At 37.7% G+C, this 18,912-nt stretch overlaps 2 protein-coding genes across 2 annotated transcripts; both read right to left on the bottom strand.

The window, feature by feature from the left end:
* Positions 1-845: 845 nt before the first annotated feature.
* Positions 846-6,369, bottom strand: asah1b (N-acylsphingosine amidohydrolase (acid ceramidase) 1b). Its single transcript, XM_061056560.1, has 14 exons — positions 6,212-6,369; positions 6,041-6,087; positions 4,743-4,833; positions 4,573-4,659; positions 4,394-4,472; positions 4,198-4,272; positions 4,052-4,097; positions 3,817-3,961; positions 3,616-3,670; positions 3,445-3,526; positions 2,958-3,089; positions 1,882-2,005; positions 1,611-1,667; positions 846-1,526 (listed from the first exon to the last, which is right to left on the bottom strand). The coding sequence occupies exons 1-14, from the start codon at positions 6,278-6,280 to the stop codon at positions 1,437-1,439; spliced, it is 1,179 nt and encodes a 392-aa protein (XP_060912543.1). The 5' UTR covers positions 6,281-6,369; the 3' UTR covers positions 846-1,436.
* Positions 6,370-8,179: 1,810 nt separating this feature from the next.
* Positions 8,180-18,144, bottom strand: frg1 (FSHD region gene 1). The gene is made up of 9 exons (XM_061056535.1): positions 18,020-18,144; positions 16,566-16,633; positions 15,805-15,927; positions 12,990-13,047; positions 12,710-12,824; positions 11,482-11,586; positions 11,198-11,289; positions 8,627-8,737; positions 8,180-8,351 (listed from the first exon to the last, which is right to left on the bottom strand). The coding sequence occupies exons 1-9, from the start codon at positions 18,076-18,078 to the stop codon at positions 8,315-8,317; spliced, it is 768 nt and encodes a 255-aa protein (XP_060912518.1). The 5' UTR covers positions 18,079-18,144; the 3' UTR covers positions 8,180-8,314.
* Between the last annotated feature and the right edge of the window lie 768 nt (positions 18,145-18,912).

Here is an 18,912-nt window from a genome sequence, read left to right as displayed (position 1 = left end):
TCTCATGTCTAATGTGTTTGAAGAATGCCTTTTTTTCCTCACCAACTTATTTTACAGTTAAACTAATTGAAAAATCAACCTGCTTCAGGTGAATGTTACATTAAACTGGGGAGTGGAGTTAACACTACTGCAGAGTGTTTTATTCTCAATAGGGAATGCTATTCCCCTGCCTCTTATTAGGCTGAACAGTTACTAAAAAAAGCAAACAATTAGTAGACAACTTTTGGTTTCCAAAACTAAATATACCAATATACTGTTGTTCCAATTCACTCCCCATATATTGAGTAATTAAAGCTTCCTGGAGAAGTTTTTAGCTGGTTATAATACAAACTAAAATGATTACTGATCTCTGTATGAACTACAGACGGCAACGATAACCTTTAGTGATGAGATTGAATATGTCTACATGTTTACATTTAAACATCAGTGATTCCCAATTAATGACTTTAAAAAAAAAGGCAGGATGCAATTTTCTTTGTCTGAAAACACCAGAAATAAGTAACCACTTCGTCCACAAGGGGGGCGCCAAAATGAACACAAACCGAAAGTTCCTCACAGGAGCTTTAAGATTCTATGCTGTCATCTGAAGACCATGAAGTGGTTGGCATTTGCAGCGTGGCATCCATTAGTCGAATGCGATCATGCTAGTAAAACAGAATACCTTCAGTTATAGACCACTGGTTTGAAAAAAGACATCCGCATATCCTGCCTTGTGATTGGCTCCTCTCACATTCGTTAAATTTTATAATAAAAAAATTAAATCTTAAATTCATGGACCAGAGATAACTATTTTTTTAATCAAAAATATAACAGTAAAAAAAAATCTGAAACGTAGAAAGAACCTCAAATTTGGGAATCCTTTTATTAAACATCTATTATACATTTTCAAAAAAGCCATCTGAGAGGTACATTGGTCAGTTACAGTGTGTGAAATGGTCAGTCAGGTGTTGAGACAGAACCTGTAACTTAACTTCGTTAAGTCAGAGTTAAAGAAACACTCATGCTGGGTCACACAGTGCGGAGGCACACAATGGTGAGTGTGGGCTAGGTTTGCTAAATTAGACAAATTATTTTACAGTAGTCTAGTTGTACACAAACATTTAACTCCCAGTTCTCTCATCCTGCAGATTAACCATCCCATATTAACAGTAAACATCAAAGAAGGAAACCCAAGTTTCACATTTGTACAAAAGTCCCTTAAAAGACAAACATTTGCAATTATAGTTTATTTCAAGCTTTAAGCAGACCCTAATTGAAGGGGTGGGGGGGAACGATTGACATCATCACACTTTGGTTTAGGTGATTGGCAGCTGTGCAAACACTAAGATAAGAATAACCCTTAAATTTTGCGCCAACATCAGCTGAGCTTGTTTCCAACACAGCTTCTTCATGCAGCTAAGCTTTGACAAACTGATGGGGGTTCAGCGGTATGAATGTTACCAAGGCATGCACGGGTTCGGACAGTCACGAATATACGACTCCAGATTTCCCTTGGACACTTGCATCAGTGTTGTGTATGTAGTCAACTGTTAAAACCCAGAAAAATAACTTTTATTACAGTGAATTACTCAAAAATGTGGTGTGTAATTATACAATCATAAGACACTCACCTTGTTTAGCACTGGTTTGGTTGAGAGCATGTCATACATGGTCTTTAGAGAGATACCCTAAAAAAATAAAAAGTGATAAAACACTTTAATAAAACAGGAACATAAAGTGTCACACCTGAGATTTAGACCTTCAGTCACATGACTGACAAGATTAGCTTGTTCTTCTTTGAAACCCTAACATCCTCTTATCAGAGACAGAAAAGTGTGTGTGTGTGTGTGTGTGTGTGTGTGTGTGTGTGTGTGTGTGTGTGTGTGTGTCTTAAGTACTCACTGTCTGTTTGGTCTTGTTCATGCACGTCATGGCTGGAGTTCTGCGATCGTCCAGGAACAAAGGCGCCTTCCAGTGATCGTAGTTTGTCTCCAGAACGTACCACCGGCCCAGTTTCAGGTCGATCCTGACATACAGCAAATAAAGTAAAAAATTAGCCATGCAGCTACTATGAGGAACTGATTTGTGAAATGGAGTTGAATCAGGTGACCTGAAACCAAAGCTGTCTCTTTTTTTTTTTTTTAGGGACTTTCTTTTTTTTAGAGAAACACTTGAAAAGCTGTGTCATGGTGACTCTGGAGACAGCATTGTGCAACATCACACAACAACGTCACTTCAGTTGTGATTTGTCCTAATAAACTTCTCAAAATCAAACAAACTCAAAACCAAACCAACGTATGTCAGGGCTGGATCATATGCAGGATAAAAACATAAAATATTGCAATGTTATGCCTTTTTTCATAGCAACAAATTGAAGACTAACTTATTGAAAATAGTCATATTATATAAATCAATGTGAAAAGCTGAATCAGTCGCGAACAAATCACTGTTATCTGTTGTACTTTTGATAGTTGATATTAAAAAAAAGGTTTTATTATACTTTAATAATCCCAGAGGGGAAATACAGATTTACACTCAGATATTTAGAGACATCAAACACATGGGTCCCAAACAGGATCTTATGGTCATGCATTAGTGAAGACATGTCAGAATGAGAGGGCTGCACACAGGGGAGCCCTGAGCAGTGTGGGGGTTCGGTGCCTTGCTCAAGGGCTTGTCAGCAGTACTCATCAAGTGAACTGGCACCTCTCCTGCCACCAGAACAATTCTTAATTTCTACTTCCGTCCATACTTTTGGTTTAATCAGCGATCCTCCAGTTCCCAAACCCAAGTCCCTATGGACTGAGCTACTGTAGCCCCCAAACACACAGCTCTGATGTAGCTATCATAGCCATTTAAGTAGTAAATATTAAGATATTAAAATATAGCCACAGACATCTCTGTATCCAAGATTACAAACAAACTGTTTATTTGAGATTAAAAGATTTAAAAAGTGACAAATTATCCTGATTACTTACTCCAAGATATCAAGACTGAGCACTCTGGACCTGGTGATGATGCAGCCCTGGCCTGTGCTGTTTCCTCCGAGGATGAAGTAGGCCGGAGCCAGCAGCTTGGTCTGAGCCAGGCGGGCTTTGGCTTCTTCATAGCTAGAGACAACAGGACAAGACTCATTGTCTGGACAGGAAAAATAATGGCTTGACACCCGGAAGGAGCATACAACTTTTGCACCAAAAATCTTATTCAAAACTGAATCATGCAGAGAAACTGGAGTCCCGTGATTGGAGTGATTGAACCCCGTTTTTGAGAGTCACAGCCTAAATAGTTTCTGTTTGCCACAGATTTTTATCAAATTAAATGATATAAAGTTTAAAAAGTTTCACCACACTTGTGTTGCTCTAGTGTAACCCATGTTTATCCTGCTTTAACATTAAGACAAATGATACAGGGAGCTACTTACAGAAACAAAACTCCTTAAATAACTTAAGTATAAGAGAGGAATACCTGTTTGCGTTTTCTAGGACAGAGCGAGTGAGAAAGCTCATCCACATGCCTTCTCTCTTCCCGAAGATCCACTCCAGGATTCCTGCAAGAACAGATGAATGGGAAGAACTGTAGTCGAAAAGGTATCCAAATGTTTCTCTGTTTTCCTGAGTCAAAAAGTTGATGACTCACCGATGTACCCGCCATCGATGCTGAAGCGTTCGTTCATAGTCAGAGTGAAAAGTTGCTGTGACAGGAATATGAAAAATGCTTTAAATCTTTTTTGCATCCAAAAATGTGCAAGAAGTCTCAACAAACTCAGCAGCCCTCACTGATGCTAAATAATGTTTTATGCTTACTGAACTCTCAGTTATATAACAATATATGACTTACAGGCTTGATACCAGTCAGCATGCCAACATATCCAGCAAAGTTTGTCGACTTAAAGACCGTCTGGTTGTTTCTCTTGAAGTCGAGGTTGACCACCAGAGGCTTCAGCTTCTCACTAATGATCCATGACTTATTTTTCACATCCCAGCTGTGAAGGAGGGAATGTTTATCTCATGAGAAGTTATTTTATAGGATCTGAGTCACGACTAGCAGGCTAAAAAGAAAATTTGATTTTTACCCCATAAATAAGCCAAAGTCCAGATTTCTACCATGAATCAGGTTTCCTATAAGAAGAGGAAAACAGTTCAGTATCGATACTCAACTATTTTAAGTTAATGAACTTTAAATAACTTGTGAACTATTACTCTTCAGACTATAACTTACCCTTAGTGTCTTCTGCAACAACTGATGTGCACACAGTGAACACCTCATAGAAGATGTTGAACAAGACGATTTCACCTGGATTACATACGGAAGGAAACATTTTTCAAAAAAGTGGTGCAGATAGAATTTGATTTTTTTTTTTTTTTTTTTTTTTTTTTTTTTTTTTACATGATTTACTTCAGTCTCATTTTCTTACCGAGAGCAATGCCTGAAACATCTGCGATTCCTTTGAGTTCGTCACCAAAAGGCTCTGGGAGTGTGCTCACCATTAAAGGCTACAGAACAGCAAGGAACAAACAGTTGTGAAGGTTTCCGTGACAGTCAGTTATTTTAAAGAAATGATGAGAGAGAGAGAGAGAGAGAGATGATGCTCACCAGTGTAAAGTCAACCAACTCTGTCAGTCTGCCGCTGGGCACAAACATATCAGCCAAGTCTTTGATTGCCTGAACCATGCTGACCAGCTTAAAAGAGAGAACAATTATGAGTCAAATATTTCTATGAGACTGACTCTTTTTTATATTTAAGTCCTTGATATTGTTCATACTTCTGTTTTCTTGTCAGTAATCAGAGCTGTCCATCTCTTGCTGGGGGGCAGGTCGAGGTCCACCGTGTACCAGCTGACACCTCCTCTGTACCTGAATATTGAGGTTATAAAAGTCAGGTATACCTGAATTTTTTAGCCTGAGCTGCATATATCAAACTGTATTTTGCACACTTGACTGCTTTTTTATAATAATTCTTTATTTATCTATCATACTATGCACTGGCAGAGCTAGTATTTTGTATTGTTATCTATGAGTAACAGCTACTTATGCACATGGACCATCCATACCACTTTTATCCTGGCTATGTATTGTGGGCTCATGTTTTTTTGTATGGGTGGGATATGTATGTATGTATGTATGTATGTATGTATGTGTTGTGTTGTGTGTTTGTATGTATGCTGGCTGCTGGAACACTTACATTTCCCTGCTGGGATGAATAAAGTATATCTTATCTTATTTTATTATGTTAATAGAGTGGAGACGCTATTAAATTAATAATGCATTGAAAATGGTCCATTTCTCAACATCAATGATCAGACAGGATTTTTGATGTAATCTAGAGTGGGAACAACAACTTCCTGCATCAACAGAACAACCCTAACATTTTCTAGCCTAGCAGGGATATGTTCTTGTTTAAGAAAAAGTGCAATTTATTTATGCTGCTGTTGGTAGGCTTTACCCAAAAACTTAGCAATCAAAAATAACAATCATGAATCATGCCTTTATTGTACCCTACATTTCTTCTCCTCTAATAAAAGCTGAAGTCTGCCAGTGGGGTCGGCACCAGGGGCCACAGCCCGAGGAGACTGTGAGGTCCCATACAGACGCACTACATTCAGACAAACTGTTCTGTCAGTCAAAGGAACTAAATACTGGAATATTCTCCCACTCACAATCATGTGCATCCTTCAAAACAGACCTCAAACAGTGGATAAAAGAAAACCAAGTCTGTGACCACTTTTAATCTTTAACCTCGATTATTGTCTTATTGTCAACAGATGGAAACTAGCACTTCTGCTATAATATATATATAATATGCACTGTCCCTAACAAATAAATAAATAAATATTAAAAAAATTCTATGACATTTAATCTATCTAAAATGTCCATTATGTTCACCTTTTCCAGCCAAACTTACATACATAGTCAATATAACATTATAGGCTTCTCGCTGCAGCTTGTTCAAGTTTGCGACGCAAGTGAAGATGACTCAGTGAAGTACAGGTGTTAGAAAACAAATCACATGGTTACCTTACTAACAACAAAGAGACAACAGTAACAGCCTATCAACACTTACGTGGGACCCTTTGGTGGATACATGTCAGCCCGACAGTCTTCTGTATACTTAAAATAAAGAAATAAATACAGATGTAGAGTTGGAGGTGTATGGCTTCAGAGTCCAAACATAAATACAGCTCAGAAATAATGTGTGAAACAGCATAAAGACAACAGCAACAATGTCGCTTACCGGTGGTATAAACTGTGCCGACGCTACGGATAATAACACCGCTAAAATCAGAAAAGCAGAGTGACCCATTTTTGCACAATTTCACCCGCGACGTCGCCCTTCGTCGTGAGGAGGTTTTAACATGAAGTTTACTGCGGAAGCTGCATCTGTTTATCCCGTGACGGTGACCTCACTTTCAGCGAGAGAGAGGGGAAACCGGAAGCTCTAAAAGCTACATTAAATGCCCAAAACACATGTAAATGTACAATAATCCACGTTCTTTTTAGACAATTTACAGGATCAACTCAATTGTGTTTTGTTTGCCATTAAAGCTTCAGCCCTTGACACAGAGACGAAGTATGGCACACAGAACAGCCCTACACACAGACGGGCCAGTGGTTCTTTCCACACGGAACTGAAAATAAATAACATGACCACTCGTGGTTGATTTTGTTTTATTTCCTCCTGCGGCGCACGCATGACTAGTTCAAATTTGATTTAATGTAATCGTTTCCCACAGTAACATTTCTGAACTTTAAATTCGGTTCAGTAGAAAGTTTCCTCCACTTTCCTATCTTATTGAACACTATGTACTGAAATATATTTCAGATGACTATGAGGTTAAAGAGCACAAATGTTCATGTGCCAAGTGTTTTAGGCTTGAAAAGTTCAAATAATATAAATAATAATAATGAAAAACAATGATCTTAAATAAGGAAAAAAAGATGATCCATTTGAGTAAGTAGTTAGGAATGAAACAACATAATAATACAAAACTTCATGTTGTTTAAAATATATGTATACAGTATTTACAGAATAATTCAGTATAAAATAAGCATTAGATCTCTAGAAACTTGCAGAATTTTAAAAGTTGGTTTACTTGCATTCTTATTTCGAGGTTTCTTTTTATTTGCTGAATATAAGTTTTCACTGTTAGTTTCGCCTTCATTTTTGAATCGCTTTCTTTAGGACACAGCACCTCTTCAACAAATATTGGTCAAAGTGAAGAATAAGTCAGATATTTCCTGGAAACTTAACATTCACATTCTAAAATGTAATGGGTTGTCTTGATACATGTGAAAATGCAGCACTTGAAGGAAGGCCCTGTTCTTGCTTAAACATGACGATGAAGATGTAAAAAACAAAAACATCTTTCAATTCAGTGACAGGAGTGAAAGAACTGGACGAGCTGGCACCTTACCCTGATTTGTACACTTTTGGCCATGAAGTTAACAAGGGGATGGGCTGAAGGGTAAAATTCCTTTTCTTTTCCCCAAAAATGTTATTTGTGCAAATGAATGATTGTGATTTTGTGTGTGACATTTTTGTTACATAACTTCTTGACAAACATCCCAAAATCAATTTAAAAAGACCAAACACAATTAAAGGTCAGTTGTTGCAGTGGTTTTCTGAGTTTTTCAAGTCAGTTTGTTACATTATACTCACCAGTGTACATTCATATACAAATCCTGTTGAGTCATGCCAAAACACAGGGCAATCTATAACCCAAAGGTTAATATGTTTTCAGCTTTACAGCATATAGAAATGACAGACACCATTACATCTATTATCATTATTATAAATATTAAAATTGAGTCGAAGAGCTGCTCAGCTACAACCTCTATAATTAACATAATCAGTCCTCCCTGTTTCACTGCTTTATAGTAATGTTAAGACTGATCAGTACTATCATACAGTACTTAGCTGTTAATGCCAAATCTATACTTTTACCATTACATTGACATTGTAGCTATACATCCATCTTTTTCATTGTTGCTGCTGTTTGTAGCTATCCGTCTTATAGCTTATAGATTATATGACAAAGACGAAGCCCTTTTATCTGCTTCCTCTTATAAAGTGTCTTGAGATAACATTTGTTATGAATTGACACTGTACAAATAAAGATTGGCTGATTATTTTTACAGTTCAAACATATGGCCATTGTGTCACCTGAATTCTATCATCAGAAGAATCAAAAAGACAACAAGCCTGCATTGACCATGTTATTTTATTTGAATTCATAAAAAAACAAAAGACTACAATAAAAGTAAGATCAAATGGCTAAATCTATTAAAAAATCAAGACTATTACAAAGACATTAGAGTACTCTACAAAGTTGAGTCTTCACTTGCAGTATCTGTCCGCTTTCATCTTGCTCCTCCTTGAATAGAAAAAAAAAATGACATGTTATTATTATTGAAAATACAATAATACTCCCAAATACCTGTTTTATAAATCAACTTAACTGTATGACAATTAGTGATCATTTTATTTTGACACTTTGTACAGTCAGAGGATATGCAGATTTGTTCAGTTCATTTTTGAGATTGGATTAAATGTGTAAAAAAAAAAAAAAAGCACCTAAGGAGGGTTGATGAAACCAAATATGTAAATAAGGTGTTAGAGAATAAATATCTAAGGAGCTTATTTCCACACCTGTCAAGCAGTTCTTCGTGGAACTTCCCGTCTGTTCTGGCTTTCTTTAGCGATGAGGCGTCTCCCTCGTTCACTCTGAGCCGACGATCCTGGAAGCTCTGAAACTTCTTTCTGTCACACACACACACACACACACACACACACACACAGAAACATAAAGTCAACTAATAGAAAGGATGTGAAAAAGCAAAAGACTCATTGCCTGCTTCACACACACATTAACCTCCTACCCTGAGGACTGATACTGAGGTTCAATATCGCTGCGTTTTAAAGAATTATAGAAGCAAATGATGAGCCTAGGAATGAACTAAAGCAGAGTATTTAAATGTTGACAGTGGTAGCTAAATAGCAACAGGATGAAAGGCTAATCCGAGTAGCTGCTAAAAACCAACACGTACATTTTTTATGAAAATATTCAGCTTTCAGCTGGGAGGTTATTGAGGATAACAGTGAATATAGTTAATGAGGTTGTTATATGCTTTTTTAAAATGAACATTTCAGCTTGAATTTGTATCTTAACACCTCTACCAGAAATTCAGCAAGGTACCAGTGCCCTGGGAGAGGACTTAATAATCCTCCTTCCAGCCAATGTGAACCTTTGCAGATGTTTGTCCTTACAGATGTGCCTGGGATTAACTTAAAATGATCTGTTACTTTAATGTAAGCAATCAAAACACTCCAATCGGATATCGAGCACAACCGATCTTTTACACAACCACAGCAACTTGTTTGAAATTTAGCTTCTCTTTGCTCTGCCTGTGTTTTATGATGGCCGGGACGCCCTCCATCCTGAAAGGCGTTTAAGACACTAAACACTAAATCAAGACACAAGGCTCAAGGGCAGCCATTATCAACATGTCAACATGATGAGTCCATTTCCCCAGCATTCATCTAAAACAAATAATAGAGTGTGAACACAAGCCAAAGCATGCCAAGAAAACAACAACTTCAGACATATTGCCAAGATCTTAATAGGCCACAGATGGGCCGTATATAAAACACTCTGAGCCCCCCCCCCCCCACCCCTCTTACCGGCGGTCCATCAATTTCATCTTTAAAAGCGTGGGGCTGATGATGCTGTAACCTAAAGGCACGATCTTACATCCGGAGATGTGATTTTGCTGTCAAATTCTTAACGTAGCAGACTGACACAATGAGAGTGAAATGGGAAGAAAATCACATTGTTTCTCCCTTCAATCCAAATAAAGTGCTTCAGCGCTCAATTCAGGCGAGGCTGACAGGTATACTGCTTTAAGTGCCCAATGTCAAGCTGTTAAAGAACTAAAGTATAATTACAGGCACAATGTGACAACAGTTTATAGACTAAAAACACCCGATGGTCATGTCCAATGTCTTAAGAGAAACATAAGCTTCTGAGTGTGCAAAACTGAAAATGAATTCTCTTTATATCATGTGGTTCACCTCAAATGATTTTTTCCATGTGAATTGTGTAGGGGGAAAACTTTTTTAAACAACATAGTTATTATAGCTAGATCCATTTGAAAGACATCAATAAAGTTTTTATAGAGCACCTGAGGGCCACAGCTTAAAGCTTTTAGGAAATACAAAGTAAATGCACCCTGTGGTAAGAATTTTTGTCCAACTCTTCATTGTAAACTCGGTTTATTTCAGACTACTGTACATATCACATCTTTTTTTAAACTCTTGTATTACTGTTCATATCTGTACAAACATGGGATCTCTGTTTAAAGGGTATGCTGTGTTTACATGTCGACCACAAAGCAGCCTGTTTATTCACTGTGTGGACTCTTGAACTAAAGTTGAGGTTAAAAAAAAAACTTTGACGGTACAACTTTTAATTATTATTGACACTATGTCAGAGAGTGGCCGATAACACGGCGGTAATTTGTGATGCTGCGGAGTGGGGTTGGTGGTGCGTTTGACTGTGTTGCAATGGTTGTCAGCCTTTATTATGCTTGTGAGCTCTTAAAAGTCAGTCTACCAGTTGGTTGTGACCAAGTGATTTCCCTCTCTGTTGCTGTTGTTTAGACGACCAAACACTTAACTCTATCCAGTAATTCAAAGGAAAAAGCTGCAGATTGGAGGAAATCACATGTGTAGCTCAACATTTTGTAATGCTTTTTCTTTACATGTGGTCCTATCCCAACCCCTCATACCTGTGTCTTTGCTGTTGTGATGCCAGAGTTTAAGGGCGCACTCACACCAGGCAAAGTTGTACCGTACTGTGCTTGAGCACAATTGCCCTGGAACTGGACTTCAGGGGTGAGGTGTGCTTAGGCACGGTACGGATTGCTTAGTGTGAATAAGCCCTAACAAATATGCTATAAAGTATTAAGTTCAGTTACGTTGTATTGGATTTTATTTTTCCTGCCACTCAGTATTCATCATCCAGGTAAACCAGCCAATTCCTCCCACTGTCTGTATATCAAAGTTTTTGTTGTTAGGCTTCTTAAGTGCGTATGTATTGCAGCTCAAAAACATCTACTGAACCTAACAGACGATTATTTACTTTGGATTTTAGATGCAGATAAAAGCCACCATGTGTTTGCCAAGTCAGCACTAAAGTAATACCGTGTGGAGGTTACTTACACATAATTGACCTCGCAGGACTTCACGTTACCCCTGTCTTCTTCTGCAATATTGTCTTTATGCTTGACCTCCTGTTCCGCACTCGACCGGATCTGTTCATCATTCAGGGGGGGAAATAATGCAGAAAGGAAGGGGAGTTTTGCATTAAATGGCAATAAGTTGAACCCCCTGAAGTGATGTCACACATATTTTCCCCTTACATCTCCGGTCCCCACAGAGATCGCACGGTTAAAAATAAAAGGATTAACAAGCAACCTTGCGGAAGAACACAATTTACACATCACCTTCACCATCTCCCCATCCCCCGCTGTCTTGCTCTTGGCCTCGATGTCCCCACTGTCACTGTAGGAGATGAAACAGCTATTTGCTGCCAGGAGAGCCATTTTGCCCTGAGGCGGAACAGAAAGAGACACAGAAGAGGAGGCAGTAGATTAGATAGAATTGCAGTGGGATTGGTTGTTGTGACAGGCATGAAAGGTTGCCCAATATTTGATGTTAAAGAGTCTCAAGGTTGCGCCGGGCAGGTTGTTTAAAGGTTCAACAAAGCATTAAGGCGAGAAGTGTGCTAAAGTGATAAGGTAGATGCTTTTCGCATAATGAATTAGTTGTTCAGGACTGAAGCGAAGAGTTATCTCTCCTGGGCTGAACTCAAATCAGTGAAGAGACGAGCCGTGAAAGGCAGCTGATGGTGGGTGAATACAAGCGCCACTGCAAAAACTAAATGAGAAAGTGTAATATCATAATAGTAATTGTTGTTTATTTGGGCATTCATTGAAATAAAAAAAGATGACATTTGACAGTTATGGTTCTCATCACATCATTCATTATTCCACCATTCTGCACCGTCATACTGTCTTTCACTGCTTGAACCTGCACATCAAATAAATAAGTAAATGTAATTAAGCTTCAGATTATATCATGTGTTCTTTTGTTAACAAAATGACGTAAAAAAGGGATAATGGCCGTCCTATTTATCCGAATGCAAGTTCATAATTTCAAAGTTGTTCTGTCCAAATCCCAAAATGACTCCGTTAATTCCGTAAATTAGTCTTCAACAGTTCATCATAATCTCAACCAATAAATGAACAAGTTGCCAACTATATGGATTATCAATTTATTGGTTAAGGTATTCCAGTTTTTTTTAAAGTGAATATTTTCTGGTAATTATTCTATAACAGTAAACTGCATATCTCTGATTTAACACTACTGACATTTTTAAAACAAAGCTTGTCGAAGAAAATAATTGGCAGGTTAACAAACGAGGAAAGACAATTGCTATTTGCCTTTTTGGTTAATTTTATTCTCAACATAGTTGCCAATTACTTTTCAGTTGATAAATATAGAAATACATAATTACAATCTTTCAGTTGTATTTCTATTGAAGAGATCTAAAATGTTTCTCTCTTATGTTTTCCTTTGTCTAGGATTACTCTTTTTTTTTCCTGCTGGGTGAACAGGCTTAAAGCTACACATTCAACAACATCAGGAGAAACTTTTGAAGGATCCACTCACATCCTGGAAGATGACTTCCCATTGTTCCCTGGCACCGATGGCATCAGAGCGTCCCATTACCAAACCCTCAGAATTGATACCCAGGTACTTGCCATATCCAGACTTCAAGGCTATTCTGCAATGACAGAAAATATTAAAATCAAACTCTTAGAAGGCAGTTCACTTGCACGCACAGTGAATACACTTTAAAAAGCCCCTGCACAAGCCAGATATGAAATCTGTGTGAGAAGGATGATCTGTTGATGGAAATTCAAATTGCAGTTTTTCTTGGTTTACTCACCTTGCGTCAGAGAGCTTAATGACAGTGAACTGCTCCGGGGGGTCGGGTCCTTCGTCAGCTGAAATATATAAAACAGCGTTTACCTTTCAAATATTTAAATGTTGTTAGAATTGCTTCCTAAAGAGGTTTCGCCTGTTCCATTAACAACTGAATAAGCATTACCACAGAAAGGGATCTGATTTTGGCATTATAACAGACAAACCTTTGGCCACACTGAAACAGTCATGTAGTATTTTATTGATTACAGCTTTAACAATCATGTGCAGTTATTTAAACTAGCATCATTTCCTCTCACAGGTTTACCCCTGAGATCTGCTTCATGTTTTACTCATGCATTCTTGTTATGAATGATGCAAAGCCTCTGGCTACGTGGCACTTTGCTGATCTGGGTCCAGTGCAGCAACACCAAGACATTTTGAATATTTAGAGTAATTTGAATAAGATATGAAGGGGACTGTTGTGTTGAATTTAAATGTTTTGTTGCACACTGAGGTCACCTGAGTGCCTCCTGACTTTATAAAACTGATCAGCTGGGGACTTGGTCGCTGACTGACCTTCACAATTAATCAAAGTTTTGCAAAGTCTGTGTTGCGTCATGCAGGGTTCAGGTCAAGGGAGAGCAGAGCCTGTGAGACACTGTAAAATGTATCAGAAGCTGCTTTTTAAAGGCTTATTATCTTTGGAATATGTCAGACAGTGACATCAGTATCTTTCCTCTGACCTGCAGGTGAATGTGAACAGGTTTTTGCAGTTTTCCAAAACGCTGTATCATCCCTCACAGCACGGTGCCTGTGCAGAAAAATCCAGTAAAGAGGAGTAAATCTGTAATCTCTTTTCCAAACTGCTACCTCTTTCATCTCCCAGAAATGAGCTTATGTGCATGCAGAGGATAAAGACCCACTAAGGGAATTGGGATGTTTCAATCTGCGAGCAGTTTTCCGTTGGTTCTCACAAAACGTGGGCTGAATTAACTGTTGCTAGTGTCTCCCGTTTCGACATGCACCACTCCCTCAGATGTGCCTGAAGGCAGAAGTGAGGGAGAATTCTGGAGTTCGCTCCGTCCTTACCCTCAACTCAACCTTTGCTCAGCCTTTTCAGTCTGGTGTCTAGATTTAATACTTCAAATACTTCATGAAAAAACATCCCCTCAATCTCCACAACGCCTGAAGTCTACAGTAAACGTAACCTCCAAAAATGGGAACTTAAGTTCTTGAAGATTGTTCAACTTTGGGATAAGTGGAAAGAGGCATCTTTGTTTAAAATGCAGACATAATGACATGCAGGCCAGCCTACATCTTACACCTACATTGTTATATTGTTGCATTATAATAGTATCCCACTCTTTGTTGTACTATTGCCTGTTATCATGGTTTAGTCTGGGATTTTTTTAAATTTACCAGGGTGTCCCATTAAGTTTACAATCTCTTCAACAAGAATCAATATAGGATTTTAAAAAAATGTATAAGAGCATTTATGTCAATATGGTAGAAGCATTAAAGAAATACATCGAAAATAATCTACTTGATGGTCAGTAATATTGAAGCTTCCTCTCATATGTATAAGAAGAAGAAGATATACTTTATATATCCCACGATGGGAAATTACATTTTTTTACACTCTGTTATTGAGACAAGCTTCACACATATAGGCTGAAATACACACACATGCACACACAGGAGCCTATGGACAAGCATTTATGGAGACATGTCAGAGTGAGGCGTGAGTGCTCCTGAGATGGTGTGTGTGGGGTGGGGGGGTGGGGGGTGGGGGTTCGTTGCCTAGAAGGGCACCTCGACAGTGCTCAGAAAGTGAACTGGCAGACTAATTTCCAGACTTGGTCCGCACCGGGACTTGAAGTGCCAGTTCCCAACCCAAGTCCCTACACACTGAGCTACTGCCGCCCGTATGAGTGCAGAGAGATCTCTGCAAACCAAAAAGGTCTCGAGGATGAATAAAACCAGACACGCATCAGTAACAACTCAGAAATACTCACTTGGCTATTGTGAAAAACATAAAAGCATTAAGTCATCACAGCTGAGATGATGAATATGTTTTTATAAATGACAAAAGTGTGAATGCATTATCAAAATAATTGCTTTAGTAATTATCTCTAGGTTCAATTATTGTTAATTAACTAATCACTGCAGTTCTGTTTATATCATTAAAATGACCCTAATTATTAAGTAACTTTGTTTCATTTGTTTGGAAGCATTAATCGGACAACATTCTTCTTTAAAACAGTAGGATGACAGTAACAATCATCATTACTCAACTTGTCTTAGCATTATGTTTAATTATTGTATTGTTTATTATTATTATTATTGTTAAAAAAGATTCCACTCACTAGAAATATAGGAAATTAAACATGAACATTCAAGTAATGCAAATGAAAAACAAACAAAAAAGTCAAAATCTTTGTCTTGAGGGGTTGTGGAACAACTTCTTCATGAGGAATACAGGTAATTGTTATCTGGATACGTTTTCAAGCATGATAAGAGAGATATAACCTGAAGCAGTAGACACTTTAGCGTCATATTGCTAGAAAAAGAAGAGAAATGACAAACAAAAACCTCAAGAAACAGAGCCATCATTGGTGGAAAAACTTGAGTGATACGCATCTTCTCCATGTAGAGAAATAATAGCCTCCTTGTTAAAAAGCAATTACACGCTGAGTTAGGTGAGAGACGGTAAGAGATGATTTTCTGTGCCGAGAAAAAACTGGCCAAATTGAGTGAAAGTTGCAGAAGCTATAAGAATGACCCGACTCTGAAATTATTTGGTCAAATCCTGAAGTTACTCTGATGCGTCGTCTTACCTCCATGAGGTGCGCCGACCGTGAAGAGGCCACTATCCAGGGCATGGATATACGAGTTGTTCTGCATCTCTATGGCAACTGTTCCACTGATTTCCCCAAAGCTGCTGACGGACCACCAGCCAGCTGGTGAGCAGACAGACCCATGTCAAAAGGTGTAATAGCAGCTACCACTCTGTGTGCTTAAAAGCCACGGCAACATTAAGGTTCAGTTACCAAATCAGGGGACAAATTCTGGAGCAGTAGACACTTTACTTCTAGCAAGCTACTCAAACTGCTTCCAAACTCTGCAGTATTTCCTAGACCAAGAATTCATCATTCATTCAGTAATGGTAAAAAAAAAGTATGTTAGCGTGTTTAACTGTAATCACTTGCCACTTAACCACTACAGTTAAAAAATAAACTCAAATCAAACACTTGTAATGTAAATGTAAAAAAGAAGGGTAGCTCTAAAACTAAAACGACAGGACCAAAATAAAAATAAAAAACACCTTCCACTCTTAATTAATTAATTAATTAATATATTTACCTTTCCACAACTATATCTGAATTGTGGTCAATATTATTATTATCTATTTTCAATGACCTCCCTAAGCATACCCAACATGTATGCAAAGAGTATGCCAAAAGCAACATGACTTCTTCAACTAATTTGCAGTACATGTCAAGAAATTCTACTTCTTAATGGGAAGACAAGTAAGATATAAAAATGATTTGGTCAGCTTCTCCAAATTTTGAGATAGAACATTGAAACGCAGCCCTACCGACAATGTCAGGTTTTTCTTCATCGTCTGCAGATTTTTTCTTCTTATCTTTATTTTTCCTCTTTTTCCTGTGGAATAAAAAAAAAAACATGTGTTAATGTCATAACATGGTCTTCATATTTACAATCCTACAATTCACTTAGCAGACGCTTTTATCCAAAGCGACGTACATCAGAGAGTAAGTACAACACGGGCAAGGACCTAGAAAAAAGGGAACAATGTCAGTAAGAGCAAACGATCAGCTTTGAGTCTGATTGGACACACAGGTGCTGACAGGCATTGCACAGAGGCAAAGCACAACATTGACGGCAGTTCTTGAGAGCTCTAATCAGTATAGAAACCATCTTATAAGTCATCGTTATCAAACAAAAACCATCGTGACAACCATCATCATCATCAATGATATCGAGACCATCATCATTAAGTTAGTAGGTATTCATGAAAGAGCAGTCGTGCTGCTGCATTTTGTATCATTTGCAGAGGTTTGATAGTGCATGTAGACCTGAAGACCTGCCAGTAGAGAGTTGCAATAGTCGATGTGTGATATCACAAGATCCTGTACCAGGAGCTGTGTAGCGTATTTAGTGCTTAAATGTTGATGACACAGTTAGGCTTGGAAGCATGCCCAAGGCTGGCAAAATAAATATGGAAATCTGAAACCTAAACATTTTTGGACATTTTTGAGTTATCAGTAAGACATTTCTCTTTATTAATTATGGTTCTAACATATGAGCTGAAAGTATTGGAGTATGCAAACTTTGAAAAGTTACTAACATCTTGCAGCAGAGCAACATTTCCCTACCATCCATACAGCCTGTAAATATCACCTTCTATGTACCTGTACATTACTGCAGCAGCCAGTCGTGCTCTCTTTGTTGTTGAGTGTTTACTTACTCTTAAATCGGTTTTTTTTTGTGTATTCAAGACCATATTTATTTTGTATAAGATAAGATAAGATAAGATAATCCTTTATTTATCCCACAATGGGGAAATTTACATTGTTACAGCAGCAAAGAGCAAAGATTGCAGACAAAAAGTGAACGCAGTACAATTTAAATTAAAAAAAAAGAAAAATTAAGATACTAAATAGATACTAAAAAATATAATTTACAACTCAGCATAGTGATGGAGCCAGGTTATATTCTTATATCGTCCAAGAGAGTAATTTATGTCCTGTCAAACAAACACTGAGGTTTTTATAGCTTTTTTATCAATAAAAAGTTATTCTCATGTTAGCATCTGCTGCCGAAACTAAGCTATTTACAGGAGCCCGTAAGATAAGACGGTAAGATCTGATGCAGCATTTCTCACCAAGTGTATGCTTTGAGACTTATTGAACACAGCATCCGCTAGCTTCAGCATAGCTTCTTGAAATTCAAGTTATTAGTTGGCCACGAATAATAATAATAATGCAGTTTAATAGATTAGCAGTACCAAGTAAAAGCTGTACGTACCCTTTATTGAGACCCTTTAAAACTAATTTGGTCGACTTCACTTTAGAATATTCAGCCATTGTGTTTGGTAGTGGTTAGCATCAAGTCTACTAACTACACCAGAGTGTGTGTGTGTTCTGTTTCCTGTTCCAAGCACAACAAGTACGGTGGCCGCGAAAGACCAAACTCCGCTTCCACCTACTTGAACAAACAGAGTTGTGGCGGGTTTCACATCTTCTCAAAACTATACGCTGCCATGCATTACATCGAATAACATGGAAAAACATCCAAGCTGCAATGCAATACATGTTAAACTAACATTAAAAATGTTTTTAATTTTAAGATAAACTCTAAATGTCTTTTTTTTTACAGTCTATGGTCAGGAATAATATGAAAGCCCACAAAGTTCTTTATCAATTAGCAAAACTGTACTTTATGGTGACCTTGTTTTTTTTTAGTATTAAATGTTGTATACGTTTATGCAGTACGATGCATGTAGGCTTTTATTATATACAATATAATATTGTGTGTATATATAATACTATATTATAATAAAGGCTTACTTGCATTGTACTGCATAAACGTATAAACCATTTAAATCACATCTAGACTCCTATGGTCACCACTGTCTGTGTTCATTAATATGTGAGGTGAACCTTTGAAACGATGGATAATTTTCTTCCAGGTTGTCATGATTAGTCCTCATTTGCAACTTTGATATACTAGCCTAACACACAGTCAAGTTAACCGCAAAATGAATAATCACTGCTGCCACCCAGCACCATAAGCATTACATTGACTTAATTTGTCTTTCATATCAGACTTAATATCAGACACACACACACACACACACACACACACACACACACACACACACACACACATAAACACACACACCAAAAATGTTAAATGTT

The sequence above is a fragment of the Labrus mixtus genome, chromosome 2, assembly GCF_963584025.1.
Source record: "Labrus mixtus chromosome 2, fLabMix1.1, whole genome shotgun sequence".
NCBI lineage: Eukaryota > Metazoa > Chordata > Actinopteri > Labriformes > Labridae > Labrus > Labrus mixtus.
This window is presented reverse-complemented; position numbering and strand designations above follow the sequence as displayed.

Coding starts and splice junctions, on each gene's coding strand:
- asah1b (XM_061056560.1), bottom strand. CDS start 6,280: ATGGGTCACTCTGCTTTTCTGATTTTAGCGGTGTTATTATCCGTAGCG. Junction 4,834..6,040: donor TATCCACCAAAGGGTCCCAC/GTAAGTGTTGAT, acceptor CTCAATATTCAG/GTACAGAGGAGGTGTCAGCT. Junction 4,273..4,393: donor TGTTTCAGGCATTGCTCTCG/GTAAGAAAATGA, acceptor TATGTAATCCAG/GTGAAATCGTCTTGTTCAAC.
- frg1 (XM_061056535.1), bottom strand. CDS start 18,078: ATGGCTGAATATTCTAAAGTGAAGTCGACCAAATTAGTTTTAAAGGGT. Junction 13,048..15,804: donor GGTCGGCGCACCTCATGGAG/GTAAGACGACGC, acceptor TATATATTTCAG/CTGACGAAGGACCCGACCCC. Junction 11,290..11,481: donor GGGATGGGGAGATGGTGAAG/GTGATGTGTAAA, acceptor AATGATGAACAG/ATCCGGTCGAGTGCGGAACA.